This window comes from Pelecanus crispus (assembly GCF_030463565.1).
Source record: "Pelecanus crispus isolate bPelCri1 chromosome 24 unlocalized genomic scaffold, bPelCri1.pri SUPER_24_unloc_1, whole genome shotgun sequence".
Classification (NCBI taxonomy): domain Eukaryota; kingdom Metazoa; phylum Chordata; class Aves; order Pelecaniformes; family Pelecanidae; genus Pelecanus; species Pelecanus crispus.
In genome coordinates this window covers 1-21,958 of record NW_027461229.1, presented here as the reverse complement: position 1 = coordinate 21,958, position 21,958 = coordinate 1, and the positions used below count along the sequence as shown (strand labels likewise).

Genomic DNA, 21,958 nt, shown 5'->3' with positions numbered 1-21,958 from the left:
TGTGCTGGGGGTGCGCGTGTGCAGGTATGATGGGCACATGCATGTGCAGTTGTGACAGGGCACGCATATGCAGGTGTGCTGAGGCGTGTGTGCAGGTGTGACGGGCACACGCATGCGCAAGCATGCTGGGGGCACATGTGCACAGGCGTGATGGGGCACAGGCGTGTGCAGGCGTGCTGGGCTTGTGTGTGCAGTTGTGACGGGGCACATGCATGTGCCAGCGTGCTGGGGCATGTGTGCATACAGGCATACTGGTGAGCACACGCGCGTGCAAGCGTGCCGGGGACACACCCGGGCAGTACAGGTGCGCCGGTGCACGCACACGCCAGTGCACCAGGGGCACGTGTGTCCGTACACGTGTGCGAGGGCACACGCGCGTGCGAGCGCGCCGGGGAGCACACGTGCGCTGGCGGTCGCCTGGGCCGGGGTCCCCTCCCCATGCACACGCGTGTGCCAGGCCAGGGGGCGGGGCTTGCACACGCGTGTGCCAGGCCAGGGGGCGGGGCTTGCACACGCGTGTCCCCCCCCCCCCCCCCCGCTGCGGGGCCCGCGTGGCCCCGCCCCCCCTTTGGCGCAGTCCTCGCGTGCCCGCCGCAGGGCCGGGGGCGTGGCCGCGCTGGCCCCGCCCCCGCCCGCCGCTCATTGGCCGCCGCGGCGGGACGGACAGGTCGGGGGGCGGGGCTTGGGGGGAGGGAGGGGCGGCCTGGGAGGACGGGTGGGGGTTACTGGGGGGACTGGGAGTTACTGGGAATGGCCGAGGGAATGGTGCAGTGGGAGCTGCTGGGGGTTACTGGGAGCTGCTGGGGGTTACTGGGAGCTGCTGGGAGTGACCGGGGGCACTGGGAGTTACTGGGAATGGCCGAGGGAATGGTGCAGTGGGAGTGACTGGGGGGACTGGGAGTTACTGGGGGGACTGGGAGCTGCTGGGAGTGACCGGGGGCACTGGGAGTTACTGGGAATGGCCGAGGGAATGGTGCAGTGGGAGTGACTGGGGGGACTGGGAGCTGCTGGGAGTGACCGGGGGCACTGGGAGTTACTGGGAATGGCCGAGGGAATGGTGCAGTGGGAGTGACTGGGGGGACTGGGAGTTACTGGGGGGACTGGGAGCTGCTGGGAGTGACTGGGGGCACTGGGAGTTACTGGGAATGGCTGAGGGAATGGTGCATCAGGAGTTACTGGGAGGACTGGGGGGTGCTGGGCGCTACTGGGGGTGCTGGGCATTACTGGGCGGGCTGGGGGAACTGGGGATGGGGGGTTACTGGGGGTGCTGGGCGTTACTGGGGGGCTGTGGGAACTGGGGATGGGTTTGTGGGGGCTGGGCGTTACTGGGAGCTGCTGGGCGTTACTGGGGGGGCTGTGGGAACTGGAGATGGGTTTGTGGGGGCTGGGCGTTACTGGGAGCTGCTGGGCGTTACTGGGGGGCTGTGGGAACTGGAGATGGGTTTGTGGGGGCCAGGGGTTACTGGGAGCTGCTGGGCGTTACTGGGCGGGCTGTGGGAACTGGAGATGGGGTTTGTGCAGGGTTGGGGGTTACTGGGGTTACTGGTAGCTGCTGGGTGTTACTGGGGGGGCTGTGGGAACTGGGGATGGGTTTGTGGGGGCCAGGGGTTACTGGGAGCTGCTGGGCGTTACTGGGGGGGCTGTGGGAACTGGGGATGGGGTTTGTGCAGGGTTGGGGGTTACTGGGGTTACTGGGAGCTGCTGGGCGTTACTGGGGGGCTGTGGGAACTGGGGATGGGTTTGTGGGGGCCGGGGGCCCTGGGGGGCGGGGAGGGGCCGGCCGGGCGGGTGACGGCCGCGTCCCCAGGTGTGGCCCGGGCAGGGGGGGCGGCCGCCCCTGAGCCCGGCACCGTCCATGGCCTGGCCCCGCCGCGGGGCGAGCGACCCCCCCCGGCGTGGTGACCCCCCCCGGCGTGACCCCCCCCGGCATGACCCCCCCCGGGCCCCGCCGCCGTCACCGCTGAGCAGGTGAGAGCCCCCGCCGCGGCCCCGCCACCCCCCTGCTCCCCGCAAAGCCCCCAGCCCCCAACCTGTCCCCCAGCCATGTCCCCAACCATGTCCCCCAGCCCCCAACGATGTCCCCAAGCCCCCAGCCATGTCCCCAACCATGTCCCCCAGCCCCCAACGATGTCCCCAAGCCCCCAGCCATGTCCCCAACCATGTCCCCCAGCCCCCAACGATGTCCCCAAGCCCCCAGCCATGTCCCCAACCATGTCCCCCAGCCCCCAATGATGTCCCCAAGCCCCCAGCCATGTCCCCAACCGTGTCCCCCAGCCCCCAATGATGTCCCCAAGCCCCCAGCCATGTCCCCAACCGTGTCCCCCAGCCCCCAACGATGTCCCCAACGGTGTCCCCAAGCCCCCAACCTGTCCCCAGCCCCCAATGATGTCCCCCAGACCCCAACCTGTCCCCAGCCATGTCCCCCAGCCCCCAGCCATGTCCCCAGCCATGTCCCCAAGTTGCCTCCCGTGTCCTCTGTCCCCGATGCCGTCCCCGAGCCCCCAACAGCGTCCCTTGCCCCTCATGATGTCCCCAAGCTGTTTGTTACGGTTTTTGCCTCTAATGATGCCCCCAAGCCCCCAGCGATGCCCCCACGCCATGTCCCATGTCCCCAGCCATGTCCCGTGTCCCCAACGATGCCCCCAAGCCGTCCCTTGTCCCTGACCGTGTCCCCCAGCCCCCAATGATCTCCCTTCTCCCTAACCGTGTCCCTGAGTCGTGTCCCGTGTCCCCAACGATGTCCCCAACAATGTCCTCAATGATGATGTCCCCAAGCCCCCAATGATGCCCCCAAGCCACGTCCCGTGCCCCCAGCGCTCCCCCCACATCCCCACCCCATCCCCATGACATGTCCTGTGCCCCCAATGATGTCCTCAAGCCCCCAACGATGTCCCCAAGCCCTGTCCCGTGTCCCAAATGTTGTCCCCAAGCCCCCAACGATGTCCCCAAGCCCCCAACGATGATCCCAAGCCACGTCCTGTGCCCCCAGCACTCTCCCCACGTCCCCACCCCCGTCCCCATGCCATGTTCCGTGCCCCAACGATGTCCCCAAGCCCCCAACGATGTCCCCAAGCCCTGTCCTGTGCCCCCAGCACTCTCCCCACGTCCGCAACCCCGTCCCCAAGCCACGTCCCGTGCCCCCCACCGTGCCCCCAGCGCTCTCCCCACGTCCCCACCCCGTCCCTATGCCATGTCCCCAATGATGTCCCCAAGCCCCCAACGAAGAGCCCAAGCCACGTCCCGTGCCCCCAGCGCTCCCCCCATGTCCCCAACCTGTCCCCAAGCCACGTCCCGTGCCCCCCACCGTGCCCCCAGTGCTCTCCCCACGTCCCCACCCCGTCCCCATGCCACATCCCGTGCCCCCAATGTTGTCCCCAAGCCCCGTCCCGTGCCCCCAGCACTCTCCCCACGTCCCGTGCCCCCACTGTTGTCCCCAAGCCCCGTCCCGTGCCCCCGTGCTCCCCCAGCCCCGTCCCCCTCACGCCCCGTGCCGTGTCCCCGTCCCCGCAGGCCGCCGGCGCCATGGGGGACCTGGCCAACAGCGCGGGGGAGGCCGGGCCCCGGGGGGGGCTTCGGCTGCAGCCTGGCGGAGCTGCGGGCGCTGATGGAGCTGCGCGGCGCCGAGGCCCTGCTGAAGGTGCAGGAGGCCTACGGGGACGTCCACGGGCTCTGCCGCCGCCTCCGCACCTCGCCCACCGACGGTAACGCCACCCCGGGACCCCCGGGACCCCTCAGGGACCCCCAGAGCTCTCCCAGGGACACCCCCCCCCTTCCCTGGGACCCCTCGGGGACCCCCAGAGCCCTCTGCACCCCCTGGGACCCCTCGGGAACCCCCAGAGCCCTCCCAGGGACACCCCCCTATTCCCTGGGACCCCTCAGGAACCCCCAGAGCCCTCTGCACCCCCTGGGACCCCTCGGGAACCCCCAGAGCCCTCCCAGGGACACCCCCCCCCATTCCCTGGGACCCCTCGGGGACCCCCAGAGACCTCCCCACCCCCTGGGACCCCTCGGGAACCCCCAGAGCCCTCCCAGGGACACCCCCCCATTCCCTGGGACCCCTCGGGGACCCCCAGAGCCCTCTGCACCCCCTGGGACCCTTCGGGGACCCCCAGAGCCCTCCCAGGGACACCCCCCCATTCCCTGGGACCCCTCGGGGACCCCCAGAGCCCTCTGCACCCCCTGGGACCCTTCGGGGACCCCCAGAGCCCTCCCAGGGACACCCCCCCATTCCCTGGGACCCCTCGGGGACCCCCAGAGACCTCCCCACCCCCTGGGACCCTTCGGGGACCCCCAGAGCCCTCCCAGGGACACCCCCCCTATTCCCTGGGGACCCCCAGAGCCCTCTGCACCACCTGGGGCCCCTCAGGGACCCCCAGAGCCCTCCCAGGGACACCCCCCCATTCCCTGGGGACCCCCAGAGCCCTCTGCACCACCTGGGGCCCCTCAGGGACCCCCAGAGCCCTTCCAGGGACACCCCCCCCATTCCCTGGGACCCCTCGGGGACCCCCAGAGCCCACTCAACCCCCTGGGGCCCCTCAGGGACCTTGGGAGGTCTCCCCGGTGTTTAGGGACCCCCAGAGCCCTCCCAGGGACACCCCCCACACGTCCTGGGACCCCTCAGGGACCCCCAGAGCCCTCCCCAACCTCTAGAGACCCCCAGAGACCTCCCAGGGACACCCCCCCATTCCCTGGGACCCCCAGAGCCCTCCCCAGCCTCTAGAGACCCCCAGAGACCTCCCAGGGACACCCCCCACCCCCTGGAACCCCTCAGGGACCCCCTTGGGGCCTTGTTGTTCTCTAGGGCCTCCCTGAGACCGCTCTGTCCCCCATAGACTCCCCATTCCCTGGGACCCCCAGAGACCCCCCCCATCCCCTGGGACCCCTCAGGGACCCCGTTGGGGCTTCGTTGGCCCCTCAGGGACCCCCCCTGGGGCCTTGTTGTCCTCTAGGGACCCCCCTGGGACCCCTCAGGGACCCCCAAAGGACCCCCCTGTCCCCCCCGAGGACCCCCTTGGGGCCTCGTCGTCCTCTAGGGCCCCCCCGAGACCCCTCAGGGACCCCCAAAGAACCCCCCTGTCCACTCAGGGACCCCCCCCGGGGCCTCATTGTCCTCTAGGGACCCCCCGAGACCCCTCTGTCCCCCCAGAGACCCCTCCCCGTCCCCTGGGAGCCCTCAGGGACCCCCAAAGAACCCCCCTGTCCACTCAGGGACCCTCCCCGGGGCCTCATTGTCCTCTAGGGACCCCCCTGGGACCCCTCAGGGACCCCCAAAGGACAGGGGTGAGGGGGGCCAGGGGGACACCCCCGATGTGGGGGGACCCAGGCGTCCGGGCGTCCCCCCAGGGCTGTCGGAGGGGGCGGCGGAGCTGGAGCGGCGGCGCCAGGTCTTCGGCCAAAACTGGATCCCCCCGAAGCGCCCCAAGACCTTCGCGGAGCTGGTGTGGGAGGCGCTGCAGGACGTCACCCTCATCATCCTCGAGGTGGCCGCCGTCGTCTCCCTGGGGCTCTCCTTCTACGCACCCCCCAGCGGGGACACCCAAGGTGGGGCCCCGCGGCGGGGGGCGAGGGGCGAGGGGCGAGGGACGCTCTCCCCGGCGTCCCCCAGCCCCTGGTCCTGCCCCCCTCCCACCGCATCCCCTCCGCCCTCGGCTCGCCCCCGCCCCGTGTCCCCTCTGTCCCTGTCCCTCGGTCCTGCCCCGGCGCCGTGTCCCCGTCCTGGCCCCGTGTCACCTCCGTGTCCCCATCCCGGCCTGATGTCACCTCTGTGTCCTCCGTGTCCCCATCCCAGCCCCATGTCATCTCCATGTCCTCCGTGTCCCCATCCCAGCCCCATGTCATCTCCATGTCCTCCGTGTCCCCATCCCAGCCCCATGTCATCTCCATGTCTCCGTGTCCCCATCCCGGCCCGATGTCACCTCTGTGTCCTCCGTGTCCCCATCCCAGCCCCATGTCATCTCCATGTCTCCGTGTCCCCATCCCAGCCCCATGTCATCTCCATGTCTCCGTGTCCCCATCCCAGCCTGATGTCACCCCCGTGTCCTCAGTGTCCCCGTCCTGGCCTCGTGTCACCCCTGTGTCCTCCGTGTCCCCATCCCAGCCCCATGTCATCTCCATGTCCCCGTCCTGGCCTGATGTCACCTCTGTGTCCTCCGTGTCCCCATCCCAACCTGATGTCTCCTCCATGTTCTCCATGTCCCTGTCCTGTCCTGACGTCACCTCCCTGTCCCCATCCCGGCCTGATGTCACCTCTGTGTCCTCCATGTCCCCACCCTGGCCTGGTGCCACCCCTGTGTCCCCAGCTGTGGGTTGATGCCATCCCCGTGTCCCCATCCCGACGCCATCCATCCCCGTGTCCCCATCCCGACGCCATCCCCACGTCCCCCACGTCCCCATCCCAACACCATCCCCACGTCCCCACCCCAACACCATCCCCGTGTCCCCATCCCGACGCCATCCATCCCCGTGTCCCCATCCTGACGCCATCCATCCCCGTGTCCCCATCCCACGCCATCCCCACGTCCCCCACGTCCCCATCCCAACACCATCCCCACGTCCCCATCCAAACACCATCCCCACGTCCCCATCCCGACGCCATTCCTGTGTCCCCATCCCGACGCCATCCCCACGTCCCCCACATCCCCATCCCGACGCCATCCATCCCCTTGTCCCCACCCCAACACCATCCCCGTGTCCCCATCCCGACGCCATCCATCCCCGTGTCCCCATCCCGACGCCATCCATCCCCGTGTCCCCATCCCGACGCCATCCATCCCCTTGTCCCCATCCTGACGCCATCCATCCCCGTGTCCCCACCCCAACACCATCCCCGTGTCCCCATCCTGACGCCATCCCCACGTCCCCCACGTCCCCATCCCAACACCATCCCCACGTCCCCATCCCGACGCCATTCCTGTGTCCCCATCCCGACGCCATCCCCACGTGCCCCGCATCCCCATCCCGACGCCATCCATCCCCTTGTCCCCACCCCAACACCATCCCCGTGTCCCCATCCCGACGCCATCCATCCCCGTGTCCCCATCCCGACGCCATCCATCCCCGTGTCCCCATCCCAACACCGTCCCCGCCAGCGGCCTGACGCCTCCCCCCGCCCCGTCCCCAGCCTGCGGCCACGCCTCGGGGGGCGCGGAGGACGAGGGGGAGGCGGAGGCGGGCTGGATCGAGGGGGCGGCCATCCTGCTGTCGGTGGCCTGCGTCGTCCTCGTCACCGCCTTCAACGACTGGAGCAAGGAGCGCCAGTTCCGGGGGCTGCAGAGCCGCATCGAGCAGGAGCAGCGCTTCGCCGTCGTGCGCCACGGCCGCCAGGCCCAGGTCCCCGTGGCCGAGCTGGTGGTGGGCGACGTCGCCCAGGTCAAGTACGGTGAGCGAGCCGGGGCGGGCGGGCGCGGCGCGGGGCTGGGGGCCCCGGCAGCCCCGACGCGGGGCGGGTGGGCGTGGCGGGGTGACGCAGCCTCCCCCGCAGGCGACCTGCTGCCGGCCGACGGCGTCCTGATCCAAGGCAACGACCTGAAGATCGACGAGAGCGCGCTGACGGGGGAGTCCGACCACGTCCGCAAGTCGGTCGATAAGGACCCCATGCTGCTCTCGGGTGAGGAGGGGGCGGCCGGGGGCGTTTGGGGGGGCCGGGGGGACCCCGCTGTGACCCCGCTGCGTCCCCATCCCCGGCGCAGGCACCCACGTCATGGAGGGCTCGGGGAAGATGGTGGTGACGGCCGTGGGGGTCAACTCGCAGAGCGGCATCATCTTCACCTTGCTGGGCGCCGGCGGGGAGGAGGAGGAGGAGAAGAAGGAGAAGAAAGGTGGGTGCTGGGGCCCCCACACGTCCGTCCACACGTCCGTCCCACTGTCCCTCTCGTGTGCGGCCTCCCCGTGGGCTCCGTCCCCTCGTGTCCTGGTGGCTGGGAGCGCAGTTGACTCCGCATTGACTCTGAGTTGACCATGGATGGGCTCCAGAGCTCCGTCCCGGTCCTGTCCCAACCCGGAGCGACTCCACGTTGACTGGATTGACCATGGATGGGCTCCAGAGCTCCGTCCCGGTCCTGTCCCAACCCGGAGCGACTCCGCGTTGACCCCGGATTGACCATGGATGGGCTCCAGAGCTCCGTCCCGGTCCTGTCCCAATCTGGAGCGACTCCATGTTGACTGGATTGACCATGGATGGGCTGCAGAGCTCCGTCCCGGTCCTGTCCCAACCCGGAGCGACTCCGCGTTGACCCCGGATTGACCATGGATGGGCTCCAGAGCTCCATCCCGGTCCTATCCCAATCTGGAGCGACTCCATGTTGACTGGATTGACCATGGATGGGCTCCAGAGCTCCGTCCCCGTCCTGTCCCAACCCGGAGCGACTCCGCGTTGACTGGATTGACCATGGATGGGCTCCAGAGCTCCGTCCCGGTCGTGTCCCAACCCGGAGCGACTCCATGTTGACCCCGGATTGACCATGGATGGGCTCCAGAGCTCCGTCCCGGTCCTGTCCCAACCCGGAGCGACTCCACGTTGACTGGATTGACCATGGATGGGCTCCAGAGCTCCGTCCCGGTCCTGTCCCAACCCGGAGCGACTCCACGTTGACTGGATTGACCATGGATGGGCTGCAGAGCTCCGTCCCGGTCCTGTCCCAACCCGGAGCGACTCCGCGTTGACCCCGGATTGACCATGGATGGGCTGCAGAGCTCCGTCCCGGTCCTGTCCCAATCTGGAGCGACTCCATGTTGACTGGATTGACCATGGATGGGCTCCAGAGCTCCGTCCCGGTCCTGTCCCAACCCAGAGCGACTCCGCGTTGACCCCGGATTGACCATGGATGGGCTCCAGAGCTCCATCCCGGTCCTATCCCAACCTGGAGCGACTCCATGTTGACTGGATTGACCATGGATGGGCTCCAGAGCTCCGTCCCCGTCCTGTCCCAACCCGGAGCGACTCCGCGTTGACTGGATTGACCATGGATGGGCTCCAGAGCTCCGTCCCGGTCCTGTCCCAACCCGGAGCGACTCCGCGTTGACCCCGGATTGACCATGGATGGGCTCCAGAGCTCCATCCCGGTCCTATCCCAATCTGGAGCGACTCCATGTTGACTGGATTGACCATGGATGGGCTCCAGAGCTCCGTCCCCGTCCTGTCCCAACCCGGAGCGACTCCATGTTGACTGGATTGACCATGGATGGGCTGCAGAGCTCCGTCCCGGTCGTGTCCCAACCCGGAGCGACTCCGCGTTGACCCCGGATTGACCATGGATGGGCTCCAGAGCTCCGTCCCGGTCCTGTCCCAACCCGGAGCGACTCCGCGTTGACCCCGGATTGACCATGGATGGGCTCCAGAGCTCCGTCCCGGTCCTGTCCCAACCCGGAGCGACTCCGCGTTGACCCCGGATTGACCATGGATGGGCTCCAGAGCTCCGTCCTGGTCCTGTCCCAACCCGGAGCGACTCCATGTTGACTGGATTGACCATGGATGGGCTGCAGAGCTCCGTCCCGGTCCTGTCCCAACCCGGAGCGACTCCATGTTGACTGGATTGACCATGGATGGGCTCCAGAGCTCCGTCCCGGTCCTGTCCCAACCCGGAGCGACTCCGCGTTGACCCCGGATTGACCATGGATGGGCTCCAGAGCTCCGTCCCCGTCCTGTCCCAACCCGGAGCGACTCCATGTTGACTGGATTGACCATGGATGGGCTCCAGAGCTCCGTCCCGGTCGTGTCCCAACCCGGAGCGACTCCGCGTTGACCCCGGATTGACCATGGATGGGCTCCAGAGCTCCGTCCCGGTCCTGTCCCAACCCGGAGCGACTCCGCGTTGACCCCGGATTGACCATGGATGGGCTCCAGAGCTCCGTCCCGGTCCTGTCCCAACCCGGAGCGACTCCATGTTGACTGGATTGACCATGGATGGGCTGCAGAGCTCCGTCCCGGTCCTGTCCCAACCCGGAGCGACTCCATGTTGACTGGATTGACCATGGATGGGCTCCAGAGCTCCATCCCGGTCCTGTCCCAACCCGGAGCGACTCCGCGTTGACCCCGGATTGACCATGGATGGGCTCCAGAGCTCCGTCCCCGTCCTGTCCCAACCCGGAGCGACTCCGCGTTGACCCCGGATTGACCATGGATGGGCTGCAGAGCTCCGTCCCGGTCGTGTCCCAACCTGGAGCGACTCCGCGTTGACTGGATTGACCATGGATGGGCTCCAGAGCTCCGTCCCGGTCCTGTCCCAACCCGGAGCGACTCCGCGTTGACCCCGGATTGACCATGGATGGGCTCCAGAGCTCCGTCCCGGTCCTGTCCCAACCCAGAGCGACTCCGCGTTGACCCCGGATTGACCATGGATGGGCTGCAGAGCTCCGTCCCGGTCGTGTCCCAACCTGGAGCGACTCCGCGTTGACTGGATTGACCATGGATGGGCTCCAGAGCTCCATCCCGGTCCTGTCCCAACCCAGAGCGACTCCATGTTGGGTCCAGCTGGGCCGAGGTGCTCCGGATGTGGTCTCCCTCGATCCGGAGTGACCCCCATGGCCTCCGGCCGCCCGGGCTTCATCTCCTCCCGCCTGCAGCCGCTCCGCGGGCCGAGTCCTTCCTCCGGCCTCGCCTCGTCCCCGTTCGCGTTGACGTGGGGGGGTCCCCAACCCCATCCTCCCCCCTGGCGTCTCGTCCCGCCTGACGCCGGCGCCGTCCGTCCTTCTGCCGCAGGCAAGCCCCAGGACGGCGCGGTGGAGAACCTGCAGAGCAAAGGTGCGCCGGGATCCCTCGCCGGGGCCGGGCGGGGGCCGCGACGCGCGCGCATCCCCCCCAGCCGCCGACGGGGCCGTGCCGGTGTCCGCAGCCAAGAAGCAGGACGGGGCGGTGGCGATGGAGATGCAGCCGCTGAAGAGCGCGGAAGGCGGCGACGTGGAGGAGCGGGAGCGGAAGCGGAGCAGCGGCCCCAAGAAGGAGAAGTCGGTGCTGCAGGGCAAGCTGACCAAGCTGGCCGTGCAGATCGGCAAGGCAGGTGGGCGCCCGGACGCCGCGGTCCCCGCCGTGCCGGGGACGTCCCCCTCCGCGCCGCGGCCCGTCCCCCCCTGCTCCCCGCCGGCGGGCGCCTGAGGGTGCCGTGCGGCAGGGCTGGTGATGTCGGCGGTGACGGTGATCATCCTGGTGCTCTACTTCGTCATCGAGACCTTCGTGGTGGAGGGCCGGCCCTGGCTGGCCGAGTGCACCCCCGTCTACGTCCAGTACTGGGTCAAGTTCTTCATCATCGGCGTCACCGTCCTGGTGGTGGCCGTCCCCGAGGGGCTGCCGCTGGCCGTCACCATCTCCCTCGCCTACTCCGTCAAGGTCAGGCCCTCCCAGCGCCCCGTCCGTCTGTCCTCAGAGCTCCTCCACCCACCCATCCGTCCCTCTGTCTGTCCGCCGAGCTTCTGCTCGCCTCCGTCCCTCTGCCTGCCTGTCCTCCGGCCCTGCTCCGGCTCCTCCGTCCTTCCTTCCGTCCTCGAAGCTTGTCCGTCCACCCATCCGTCACTCTGTCTGTCCCCCAAGCTCCCGCTCGTCTTCCCTGTCTCCCTGTCTGTCTGTCTGCCGAGCTGCTCTGTCTGTCTGCTCCTCCGTCCCTTCATCCGCCCGTCCCCAAAGCTCGTCCATCCCACCGTAGATCCGTCCCTCTGTCCCCTTTCCAAGCTTCCCTGGCCGCGTTCTCCGTTCCTGTCCGTCCTCCAGGGTCATCCATCCCTGTCTGTCCGTCCTCCACATCCATCCCTGTCTGTCCGTCCTCCAAGGTCATCCATCCCTGTCTGTCCGTCCTCCAGGGTCATCCATCCCTGTCTGTCCGTCCTCCACATCCATCCCTGTCTGTCCGTCCTCCAGGGTCATCCATCCCTGTCTGTCCGTCCTCCAGGGTCATCCATCCCTGTCTGTCCGTCCTCCACATCCATCCCTGTCTGTCCGTCCTCCACATCCATCCCTGTCTGTCCATCCTCCAGGGTCATCCATCCCTGTCTGTCCATCCTCCAGGGTCATCCATCCCTGTCTGTCTGTCCTCCAAGGTCATCCATCCCTGTCTGTCCGTCCTCCACATCCATCCCTGTCTGTCCATCCTCCAGGGTCATCCATCCCTGTCTGTCCGTCCTCCAGGGTCATCCATCCCTGTCTGTCCGTCCTCCACATCCATCCCTGTCTGTCCATCCTCCAGGGTCATCCATCCCTGTCTGTCCATCCTCCAGGGTCATCCATCCCTGTCTGTCCGTCCTCCACATCCATCCCTGTCTGTCCATCCTCCAGGGTCATCCATCCCTGTCTGTCTGTCCTCCAAGGTCATCCATCCCTGTCTGTCCGTCCTCCAGGGTCATCCATCCCTGTCTGTCCGTCCTCCACATCCATCCCTGTCTGTCCGTCCTCCAGGGTCATCCATCCCTGTCTGTCCGTTCTCCACATCCATCCCTCCATTTCCCCATTCCTCTGCCTCTCCTCCAAGCTCTTTTCCATTCGTCTACCATTCCGTCTGTCTGTCTACTCCTCCGCCTGTCTGTCTGCCTGTCTGTTCTACCCCTGTGCCTGTCTGTATACCTGTCTGCCTGTCTACTCCTCCGTCTGTCTTGTCTACTCCTCCGTCTGTCCGTCTACCCCTCCACCTGTCCATTCTACTCCTCCATCCATCTGTCCACCCCTCCATCCGCCTGTCCGTCCACCCCTCCGCCTGTCCGTCCACCCCTCCGCCTGTCCGTCCTACCCCTCCATCCATCTGTCCACCCCTCCGCCTGTCCGTCCACCCCTCCATCCATCTGTCCACCCCTCCGCCTGTCCGTCCTACCCCTCCATCCATCTGTCCACCCCTCCGCCTGTCCGTCCTACCCCTCCATCCATCTGTCCACCCCTCCGCCTGTCCGTCCACCCCTCCATCCATCTGTCCACCCCTCCGCCTGTCCGTCCACCCCTCCATCCATCTGTCCACCCCTCCGCCTGTCCGTCCTACCCCTCTGCCTGTCCGTCCACCCCTCCGCCTGTCCGTCCTACCCCTCCATCCATCTGTCCACCCCTCTGCCTGTCCGTCCTACCCCTCTGCCTGTCCGTCCACCCCTCCGCCTGTCCGTCCTACCCCTCCATCCATCTGTCCACCCCTCCGCCTGTCCGTCCTACCCCTCCGCCTGTCCGTCCTACCCCTCCATCCATCTGTCCACCCCTCCGCCTGTCCGTCCTACCCCTCCGCCTGTCCGTCCTACCCCTCCATCCATCTGTCCACCCCTCCGCCTGTCCGTCCTACCCCTCCATCCATCTGTCCACCCCTCCGCCTGTCCGTCCTACCCCTCCATCCATCTGTCCACCCCTCCGCCTGTCCGTCCACCCCTCCATCCATCTGTCCACCCCTCCGCCTGTCCGTCCACCCCTCCATCCATCTGTCCACCCCTCCGCCTGTCCGTCCACCCCTCCATCCATCTGTCCACCCCTCCGCCTGTCCGTCCACCCCTCCATCCATCTGTCCACCCCTCCGCCTGTCCGTCCACCCCTCCATCCATCTGTCCACCCCTCCGCCTCTCCTCCAAGCCCACCTCCAGAGCTCTCCGCCCGCCCGTCCCCCAGCCCATCCCTCCGTCCGTCCTCCCTGCGGCTCCGTCCGTCCGTCCCTCCGTCCCCTCCCCGACCGCCCCCCTCCCAGCCCTCCGCCGCGTCCCCCGCCCCGGGGGTGCCGCTGGGTGCCCCCCACACCTCCTCCCGCCTCTCCCCCCCCCCCGCCCCTCCCCAGAAAATGATGCGGGACAACAACCTGGTGCGGCACCTGGACGCCTGCGAGACGATGGGCAACGCCACGGCCATCTGCTCCGACAAGACGGGGACGCTCACCACCAACCGCATGACGGTGGTGCAGGCCTTCCTGGGGGACACCCACTTCCGCGCGCCCCCCGACCCCGCCGCCGTCGCCCCCCGCACCCTCGACCTCCTCGTCCAGGCCATCGCCATCAACAGCGCCTACACCACCAAGATCCTGGTGAGGGGACGGGGCCCGGGGCGCCTCGGGGACCCCCCCTGGGGAGCTGGGACCCCGCGGCCGAGCCTGGGGGGCTCTGGGCCCCTGGGGGGGGTCACCCCACGCCCCCAGGGACCCCTCTGTGACCCCGCTCGCTGCTGCCTGCCCCTAACGGCCCTTCTTTGCCCCCTCCCCGTCCCGTGTCTGTCCCCCCCACCCTGTGTCTGTCCCCCCGACCCCCGTATCCGTCCCCCTGATGCCCATATCCACCCCGGACCCCCGTATCTGTCTCCCCGGACCCCCGTATCCGTCCTCCTGACCCCATATCCACCCCGGACCCCCGTATCCATCCCCCGGACCCCCGTATCCATCCCCCTGACCCCGTATCCGTCCCCCTGACCCCCGTATCCATCCCCCCGATGCCCATATCCACCCTGGACCCCCGTGTCTGTCCCCCTGGACCCCTGTATCCGTCCCCCTGATGCCCATATCCGGACCCCCGTATCTATCCCCCTGACCCCATATCCACCCTGGACCCGCATATCCGTCCCCCTGACCCCCGTATCCGTCCCCCTGACCCCATATCCGTCCCCCTGACCCCCGTATCCATCCCCCTGACCCCCGTATGCATCCCCCTGACCCCCGTATCCATCCCCCTGATGCCCATATCCACCCCGGACCCCCGTGTCTGTCCCCCTGGACCCCCATATCCATCCTCCTGACCCCATATCTGTCCCCCCGACCCCATGTCTGTCCCCCCTGACCCCCGTATCCACCCCGGACCCCCATGTCTGTCCCCCTGGACCCCCATATCTGTCCCCCCTGACCCCCGTATCCACCCCGGACCCCCATGTCTGTCCCCCTGGACCCCCATATCTGTCCCCCCTGACCCCCGTATCCACCCCGGACCCCCGTGTCTGTCCCCCTGACCCCCATGTCTGTCCCCCCCCGACCCCTGTATCCACCCTGGACCCCCACATCTGTCCCTCTGGACCTCTGTATCCACCCCGGACCCCCATGTCTGTCCCCCTGACCCCCATGTCTGTCCCCCCCGACCCCTGTATCCACCCCGGACCCCCACATCTGTCCCTCTGGACCTCTGTATCCACCCCGGACCCCCATGTCTGTCTGTCCCCCTGGACCCCCATATCTGTCCCCCCTGACCCCCGTATCCACCCCGGACCCCCGTGTCTGTCCCCCTGACCCCCATGTCTGTCCCCCCCCGACCCCTGTATCCACCCTGGACCCCCACATCTGTCCCTCTGGACCTCTGTATCCACCCCGGACCCCCATGTCTGTCCCCCTGACCCCCATGTCTGTCCCCCCCGACCCCTGTATCCACCCCGGACCCCCACATCTGTCCCTCTGGACCTCTGTATCCACCCCGGACCCCCATGTCTGTCTGTCCCCCTGGACCCCCATATCTGTCCCCCCTGACCCCCGTATCCACCCCGGACCCCCGTGTCTGTCCCCCTGACCCCCATGTCTGTCCCCCCCGACCCCTGTATCCACCCCGGACCCCCACATCTGTCCCTCTGGACCTCTGTATCCACCCCGGACCCCCATGTCTGTCCCCCTGGACCCCCATATCTGTCCCCCCTGACCCCTGTATCCACCCCGGACCCCCGTGTCTGTCCCCCTGACCCCCATGTCTGTCCCCCCCCGACCCCTGTATCCACCCCGGACCCCCGTGTCTGTCTCCCTGACCCCCATGTCTGTCCCCCCCCGACCCCTGTATCCACCCCGGACCCCCATGTCTGTCTCCCTGACCCCATATCTGTCCCCCTGGACCCCCATATCCCCCCCCCTTGACCCCTGTATCCACCCCTGACCCCTGTGGCTGTCCCCCCCGGCCCCCCATATCCCCCCCCGGCCCCCCATATCTGTCCCCCCTGACCCCTGCCTCCACCCCCGACCCCCCACCTCTGTCCCCCCGGCCCCCACATCCCCCCCTGCTACCCCCTACCCGCCCCTGCCGCCCCACCTCTGCCCCCCTCCCGCCCCCCCCCGCGGCCCCCAGCCCCCCGAGACGGCGGGGGGGGCTGCCGCGGCAGGTGGGGAACAAGACGGAGTGCGCGCTGCTGGGGCTGGTGCTGGCGCTGCGGCGGGACTACGAGGCCGTGCGGGCGCAGGTGCCCGAGGAGCGGCTGCACAAGGTCTACACCTTCAACTCCGTCCGCAAGTCCATGAGCACCGTCACCCGCCTGCCCGCCGGCGGCTTCCGCCTCTACAGCAAGGGCGCCTCCGAGATCCTGCTGCGCAGGTGAGGGGGGTCTGCGCCCCGAAACGCCCCTGGGAGGGCTCTCCGAGGTCCCCCTGCGCAGGGGAGGGGGGTCTGCGCCCCGAAACGCCCCTGGGGACCCCTGGGAGGGGTCTCCGAGGTCCCCCTGCACAGGTGAGGGGGGTCTGCGCCCCGAAACGCCCCTGGGGACCCCTGGGAGGGGTCTCCGAGGTCCCCCTGCGCAGGTGAGGGGGGTCTGCGCCCCCAAACGTCCCTGGGAGGGGTCTCCGAGGTCCCCCTGCGCAGGTGAGGGGGGTCTGCGCCCCGAAACGCCCCTGGGGACCCCTGGGAGGGGTCTCCGAGGTCCCCCTGCGCAGGTGAGGGGGGTCTGCGCCCCCAAACGTCCCTGGGAGGGGTCTCCGAGGTCCCCCTGCGCAGGGGAGGGGGGTCTGCGCCCCGAAACGCCCCTGGGGACCCCTGGGAGGGGTCTCCGAGGTCCCCCTGCGCAGGTGAGGGGGGTCTGCGCCCCGAAACGCCCCTGGGGACCCCTGGGAGGGGTCTCCGAGGTCCCCCTGCGCAGGGGAGGGGGGTCTGCGCCCCCAAACGTCCCTGGGGACCCCTGCGAGGGGCCTCCGAGATCCCCCTGCGCAGGGGAGGGGGGTCTGCGCCCCGAAACGTCCCTGGGAGGGGCCTCTGAGATCCCCCTGCGCAGGTGAGGGGGGTCTGCGCCCCCAAACGTCCCTGGGGACCCCTGCGAGGGGTCTCCGAGGTCCCCCTGCGCAGGGGAGGGGGGTCTACGCCCCCAAACGCCCCTGGGGACACCCAGCCCCCCCAGCAGGCCCCCCCGGGATCCTCCTGTGCAACGGGGGGGTCCCACACCCCAAAAAGTGCCCCTTGGGGACACGACGGGGATGCTTGGGCTCCCCCCCCCCGAGATGCCCCCGGGATCCTCCCGCGCCGCTGAGGGTCCCCCCGTGTCTGTCCCCCGACCCCCGTATCCGTCCCCCTGAAATGGACACGGGGGCAGGCGTGGGGCAGGCGTGGGGCACGTGTGGGACACGGGGACACGCGTGGGGCACGTGTGGGACACGGGGGCAGGCGTGGGGCATGTGTGGGATATGGGGACACATGTGGGGCAGGCGTGGGGCAGGCGTGGGACACGGGGGCAGGCGTGGGGCACATGTGGGACACGGGGACACGTGTGGGGCAGGTGTGGGGCAGGTGTGGGACACGGGGGCAGGCGTGGGGCACATGTGGGACACGGGGACACGTGTGGGGCAGGTGTGGGGCAGGTGTGGGACACGGGGGCAGGCGTGGGGCACATGTGGGACACGGGGACACGTGTGGGGCAGGTGTGGGGCAGGTGTGGGACACCGGGGCAGGCGTGGGGCACATGTGGGACACGGGGACACGTGTGGGGCAGGTGTGGGACACGGGGGCAGGCGTGGGACACGTGTGGGGCAGGTGTGGGGCACGTGTGGGACACGGGGGCACATGTGGGACACGTGTGGGACACGGCAGGCGTGGGGCAGGTGTGGGACACGGGGGCAGGTGTGGGGCACGTGTGGGACACGGGGACACATGTGAGGCGTGTGGGACACAGGGACACGTGGGGCAGGCATGGGGCAGGTGTGGGACACGGGGGCAGGTGTGGGGCACATGTGGGATATGGGGACATGTGTGGGGCAGGCGTGGGGCAGGCGTGGGACATGGGGGCAGGCGTGGGGTATGTGTGGGACACAGGGACACGTGTGGGGCAGGTTTGGGGCAGGCGTGGGACACGGGGGCAGGCGTGGGGCACGTGTGGGATATGGGGACACGTGTGGGGCAGGCGTGGGACACGGGGGCAGGCGTAGGGCAGGCGTGGGACACGGGGGCAGGTGTGGGGCACGTGGACATGTGTGGGGCAGGTGTGGGACACGGGGGCAGGCGTGGGGCAGGTGTGGGGCAGGCGTGGGGCACGCGTGGCACCCGAGGACGCGTTTCGGGGGGCGGCCCCACGCCACGCCACGCCACGCCACGCCACGCGCGGTGCCCGCAGGTGCTGCGCCGTGCTGGGGGCCGGCGGGGAGGCGCGGGCGTTCGGCCCGCAGGAGCGGGAGCAGGTGGCGCGCAAGGTGGTGGAGCCCATGGCGGCGGCCGGGCTGCGCACGCTGGTGCTGGCCTTCCGCGACTTCCCCCCGCGCCCCGAGCCCCCCTGGGACGACGAGGCCGCCGTGGTGGGCGAGCTCACCTGCATCGCCGTCCGTCGGCATCGAGGACCCCGTGCGCCCCGAGGTGCGGCGGCGGGGGGGGGACATGGGGGGGGCGTGGGGACAGGGGGACACGGGGACACGGCGTGGGGGGGGGACGGGGGATGTGGGGACATGGGGGGGACACGGGGGGGGCGTGGGGGGGATGTGGGGGACATGGGGGGGACACGGGGGGACAGGGGACATGGGGGGGGGCGTGGGGACGTGGGGGGGACCTGGGGACATGGGGGGGACGTGGGGGGGATGTGGGGACATGGGGGAGCGTGGGGACACGGGGACGTGGGGGGACAGGGGACATGGGGGGGAGGTGGGGGGGTGTGGGGAATTGGGGACAGGGGACATGGGGGGGGCGTGGGGACATGGGGGGGACGTGGGGGGGATGTGGGGACATGGGGGGGGACATGGGGGGATGTGGGGACATGGGGGGGGGCGTGGGGACGTGGGGGGGATGTGGGGACATGGGGGGGGACATGGGGGGATGTGGGGACATGGGGGGGGCGTGGGGACGTGGGGGGGACGTGGGGGGGATGTGGGGACATGGGGGGGACATGGGGGGATGTGGGGGACATGGGGGGGGGCGTGGGGACGTGGGGGGGACGTGGGGGGGATGTGGGGACATGGGGCAGACACGGGGGGACGGGGGGACATGGGGCGGACACGGGGGGATGTGGGGACATGGGGGGGGCGTGGGGACACGGGGGGGACGTGGGGGGATGTGGGGACATGGGGGGGGACACGGGGGGACGGGGGACATGGGGGGGGCGTGGGGACACAGGGGGGACCTGGGGACGTGGGGACATGGGGGGGAGGTGGGGGGGATGTGGGGGACATGGGGGGGACGTGGGGGGAGGGTGGGGGGGTGTGGGGAATTGGGGACAGGGGACATGGGGGGGCGTGGGGACATGGGGGGGGCATGGGGACACGGCGTGTGGGGGGGACGGGGGGACATGGGGCGGACGTGGGGATGTGGGGACATGGGGGGGGCGTGGGGGGACGGGACATGGGGGGAGGTGGGGGGGGCGTGGGGATATGGGGGGACATGGGGATGGGGGGACGTGGGGACATGGGGACATGGCTTGTTGGGGGGATGGGGGACATGGGGGGGACAGGGGAGGTGGGGGGGGCGTGGGGACACAGCGTGTTGGGACGGGGGGCATGGGGGGGACGTGGGGATGGGGGGGACGTGGGGACACGGCGTGTTGGGGGGATGGGGGACATGGGGGGGCGTGGGGACATGGGGGACACAGCGTGTTTTGGGGACGGGACATGGGGGGGATGTGGGGATTGGGGGGACGTGGGGACGGGGGACATGGGGACGGGGGGGACATGGGGACATGCAGGGGACATGGGGACATGCAGGGGACATGGGGACATGCAGGGGACATGGGCCCATCGGGCATGTTGGGGGGATGGGGGACATGCAGGGGACATGGGGACATCAGGCATGTTGGGGGGACAGGGACACGGAGATTGCGGGGACATGGGATACGGGGCATGTTGGGGGGGAGCAGGGGACACGCGGGGGACATGGGGACGGGGGGGACGTGGGGCATGGACACGCGGGGATGCAGGGAGGATGGGGGGACGTGGGGGGCGCAGGGACGCGGGGCAGCGGGTGGCCGCAGAGGGACGCGGGGACGGGGGACATGGGGAGAACATGGGGACACGCATGGGACAGGCGTGGGACAGGTGTGGGACAGAGGGAGGACACGGGGGCAGGCGTGGGGCACGTGTGGGACACGGGGGCAGGCGTGGGGCACGTGTGGGACATGGGGACATGTGTGGGGCAGGCGTGAGGCACGTGTGGGACACGGGGACAGGTGTGGGACACGTGTGGGGCACGTGTGGGACATGGGGCAGGTGTGGGGCACGTGTGGGACATGGGGACAGGTGTGGGGCAGGCATGGGACACATGTGGGACACAGGGGCAGGCGTGGGGACACGTGTGGGACATGGGGGACACGTGTGGTGCACGTGTGGGGACACGGGGGCAGGCGTGGGACACGGGGGCAGGCGTGGGGCAGTCATGGGGCACATGTGGGGACATGGGGACACACGTAGGGCACGTGTGGGACACGGGGGCAGGCGTGGGGCACGTGTGGGGCACGTGTGGGACACGGGGACAGGTGTGGGGACACGTGTGGGGGCACGTGTGGGACATGGGGCAGGCGTGGGGCAGGCATGGGACACGTGTGGGACACAGGGACATGTGTGGTGCACGTGTGGGGCACGGGGGCAGGCGTGGGGCACGTGTGGGACACGGGGGACACGTGTGGTGCACGTGTGGGGCACGGGGGCAGGCGTGGGGCACGTGTGGGACACGGGGACACGTGTGGTGCACGTGTGGGACACGGGGGCAGGCGTGGGGCAGGCGTGGGGCAGGCGTGGGGCACGTGTGGGACATGGGGACACGCGTGGGGCAGGCGTGGGACACAGGGACAGGCGTGTGGCGCGCGGGCGGGGGTCCGAGCGGGCGGGCGGGCGCCGCAGGTGCCCGAGGCCATCCGGAAGTGCCAGCGGGCCGGGATCACGGTGCGGATGGTGACCGGGGGACAACCTGAACACGGCGCGGGCCATCGCGGCCAAGTGCGGCATCCTGCCGCCCGGCGAGGACTGGCTCTGCCTGGAGGGGAAGGAGTTCAACCGGCGCATCCGCAACGAGAAGGGGGGAGGTACGGCGCGCCGGGATGGACCTGGGAGGGCACTGGGATGGACTGGGGGGCACTGGGATGGACTGGGAGGGCACTGGGATGGACTGGGGGGCACTGGGATGGACTGGGGGCTCTGGGATGGACTGGGGGGCACTGGGATGGATTGGGGGGCTCTGGATGGACTGGGAGGGCACTGGGATGGACTGGGGGGGCTCTGGGATGGACTGGGAGGGGGCACTGGGATGGACCGGGAGGGCACTGGGATGGATTGGGGGGGCTCTGGGATGGACTGGGAGGGGGCACTGGGATGGACCGGGAGGGCACTGGGATGGATTGGGGGGCTCTGGGATGGACTGGGAGGGGGCACTGGGATGGACTGGGAGGGGGGCACTGGGATGGACTGGGAGGGGGCACTGGGATGGACTGGGGGCACTGGGAGGGCACTGGGATGGACTGGGATGGACTAGGGGGGCACTGGGATGGATTGGGGGGCACTGGGATGGACTGGGAGGGGGCTCTGGGATGGACTGGGAGGGGGCACTGGGATGGACCGGGAGGGCACTGGGAGGGCACTGAGATGGACTGGGATGGACTGGCGGGCACTGGGATGGATTGGGGGGCACTGGGATGGATTGGGGGGCACTGGGATGGACTGGCGGGGACTGGGATGGATTGGGGGCACTGGGAGGGCACTGAGATGGACTGGGATGGACTGGCAGGCACTGGGATGGACTGGGATGGACTGGGAGGGGGCACTGGGATGGACTGGGGGCACTGGGAGGGCACTGAGATGGACTGGGATGGACTGGGGGGGCACTGGGATGGATTGGGGGGCACTGGGATGGATTGGGGGCACTGGGAGGGACCAGGAAAAGACCCTGGGGATGGACTGGG

General features: G+C 69.6%; 1 protein-coding gene across 1 annotated transcript; it reads left to right on the top strand.

Annotated features, from left to right (window-relative positions):
• Positions 1-3,522: 3,522 nt before the first annotated feature.
• On the top strand, positions 3,523-21,085 carry LOC142596789 (plasma membrane calcium-transporting ATPase 3-like; the record flags this gene model as incomplete). Its single annotated transcript, XM_075727259.1, is given in 16 exon segments — positions 3,523-3,555; positions 3,557-3,701; positions 5,344-5,541; positions 7,121-7,378; positions 7,481-7,606; positions 7,689-7,817; positions 10,697-10,738; positions 10,830-10,994; positions 11,106-11,320; positions 13,719-13,961; positions 15,961-15,975; positions 15,977-16,203; positions 18,203-18,407; positions 18,409-18,438; positions 20,904-20,960; positions 20,962-21,085. Coding segments are annotated over 16 exon segments (2,212 nt in total), but the record flags the coding sequence as incomplete, so codon positions are not given.
• Positions 21,086-21,958: the final 873 nt, after the last annotated feature.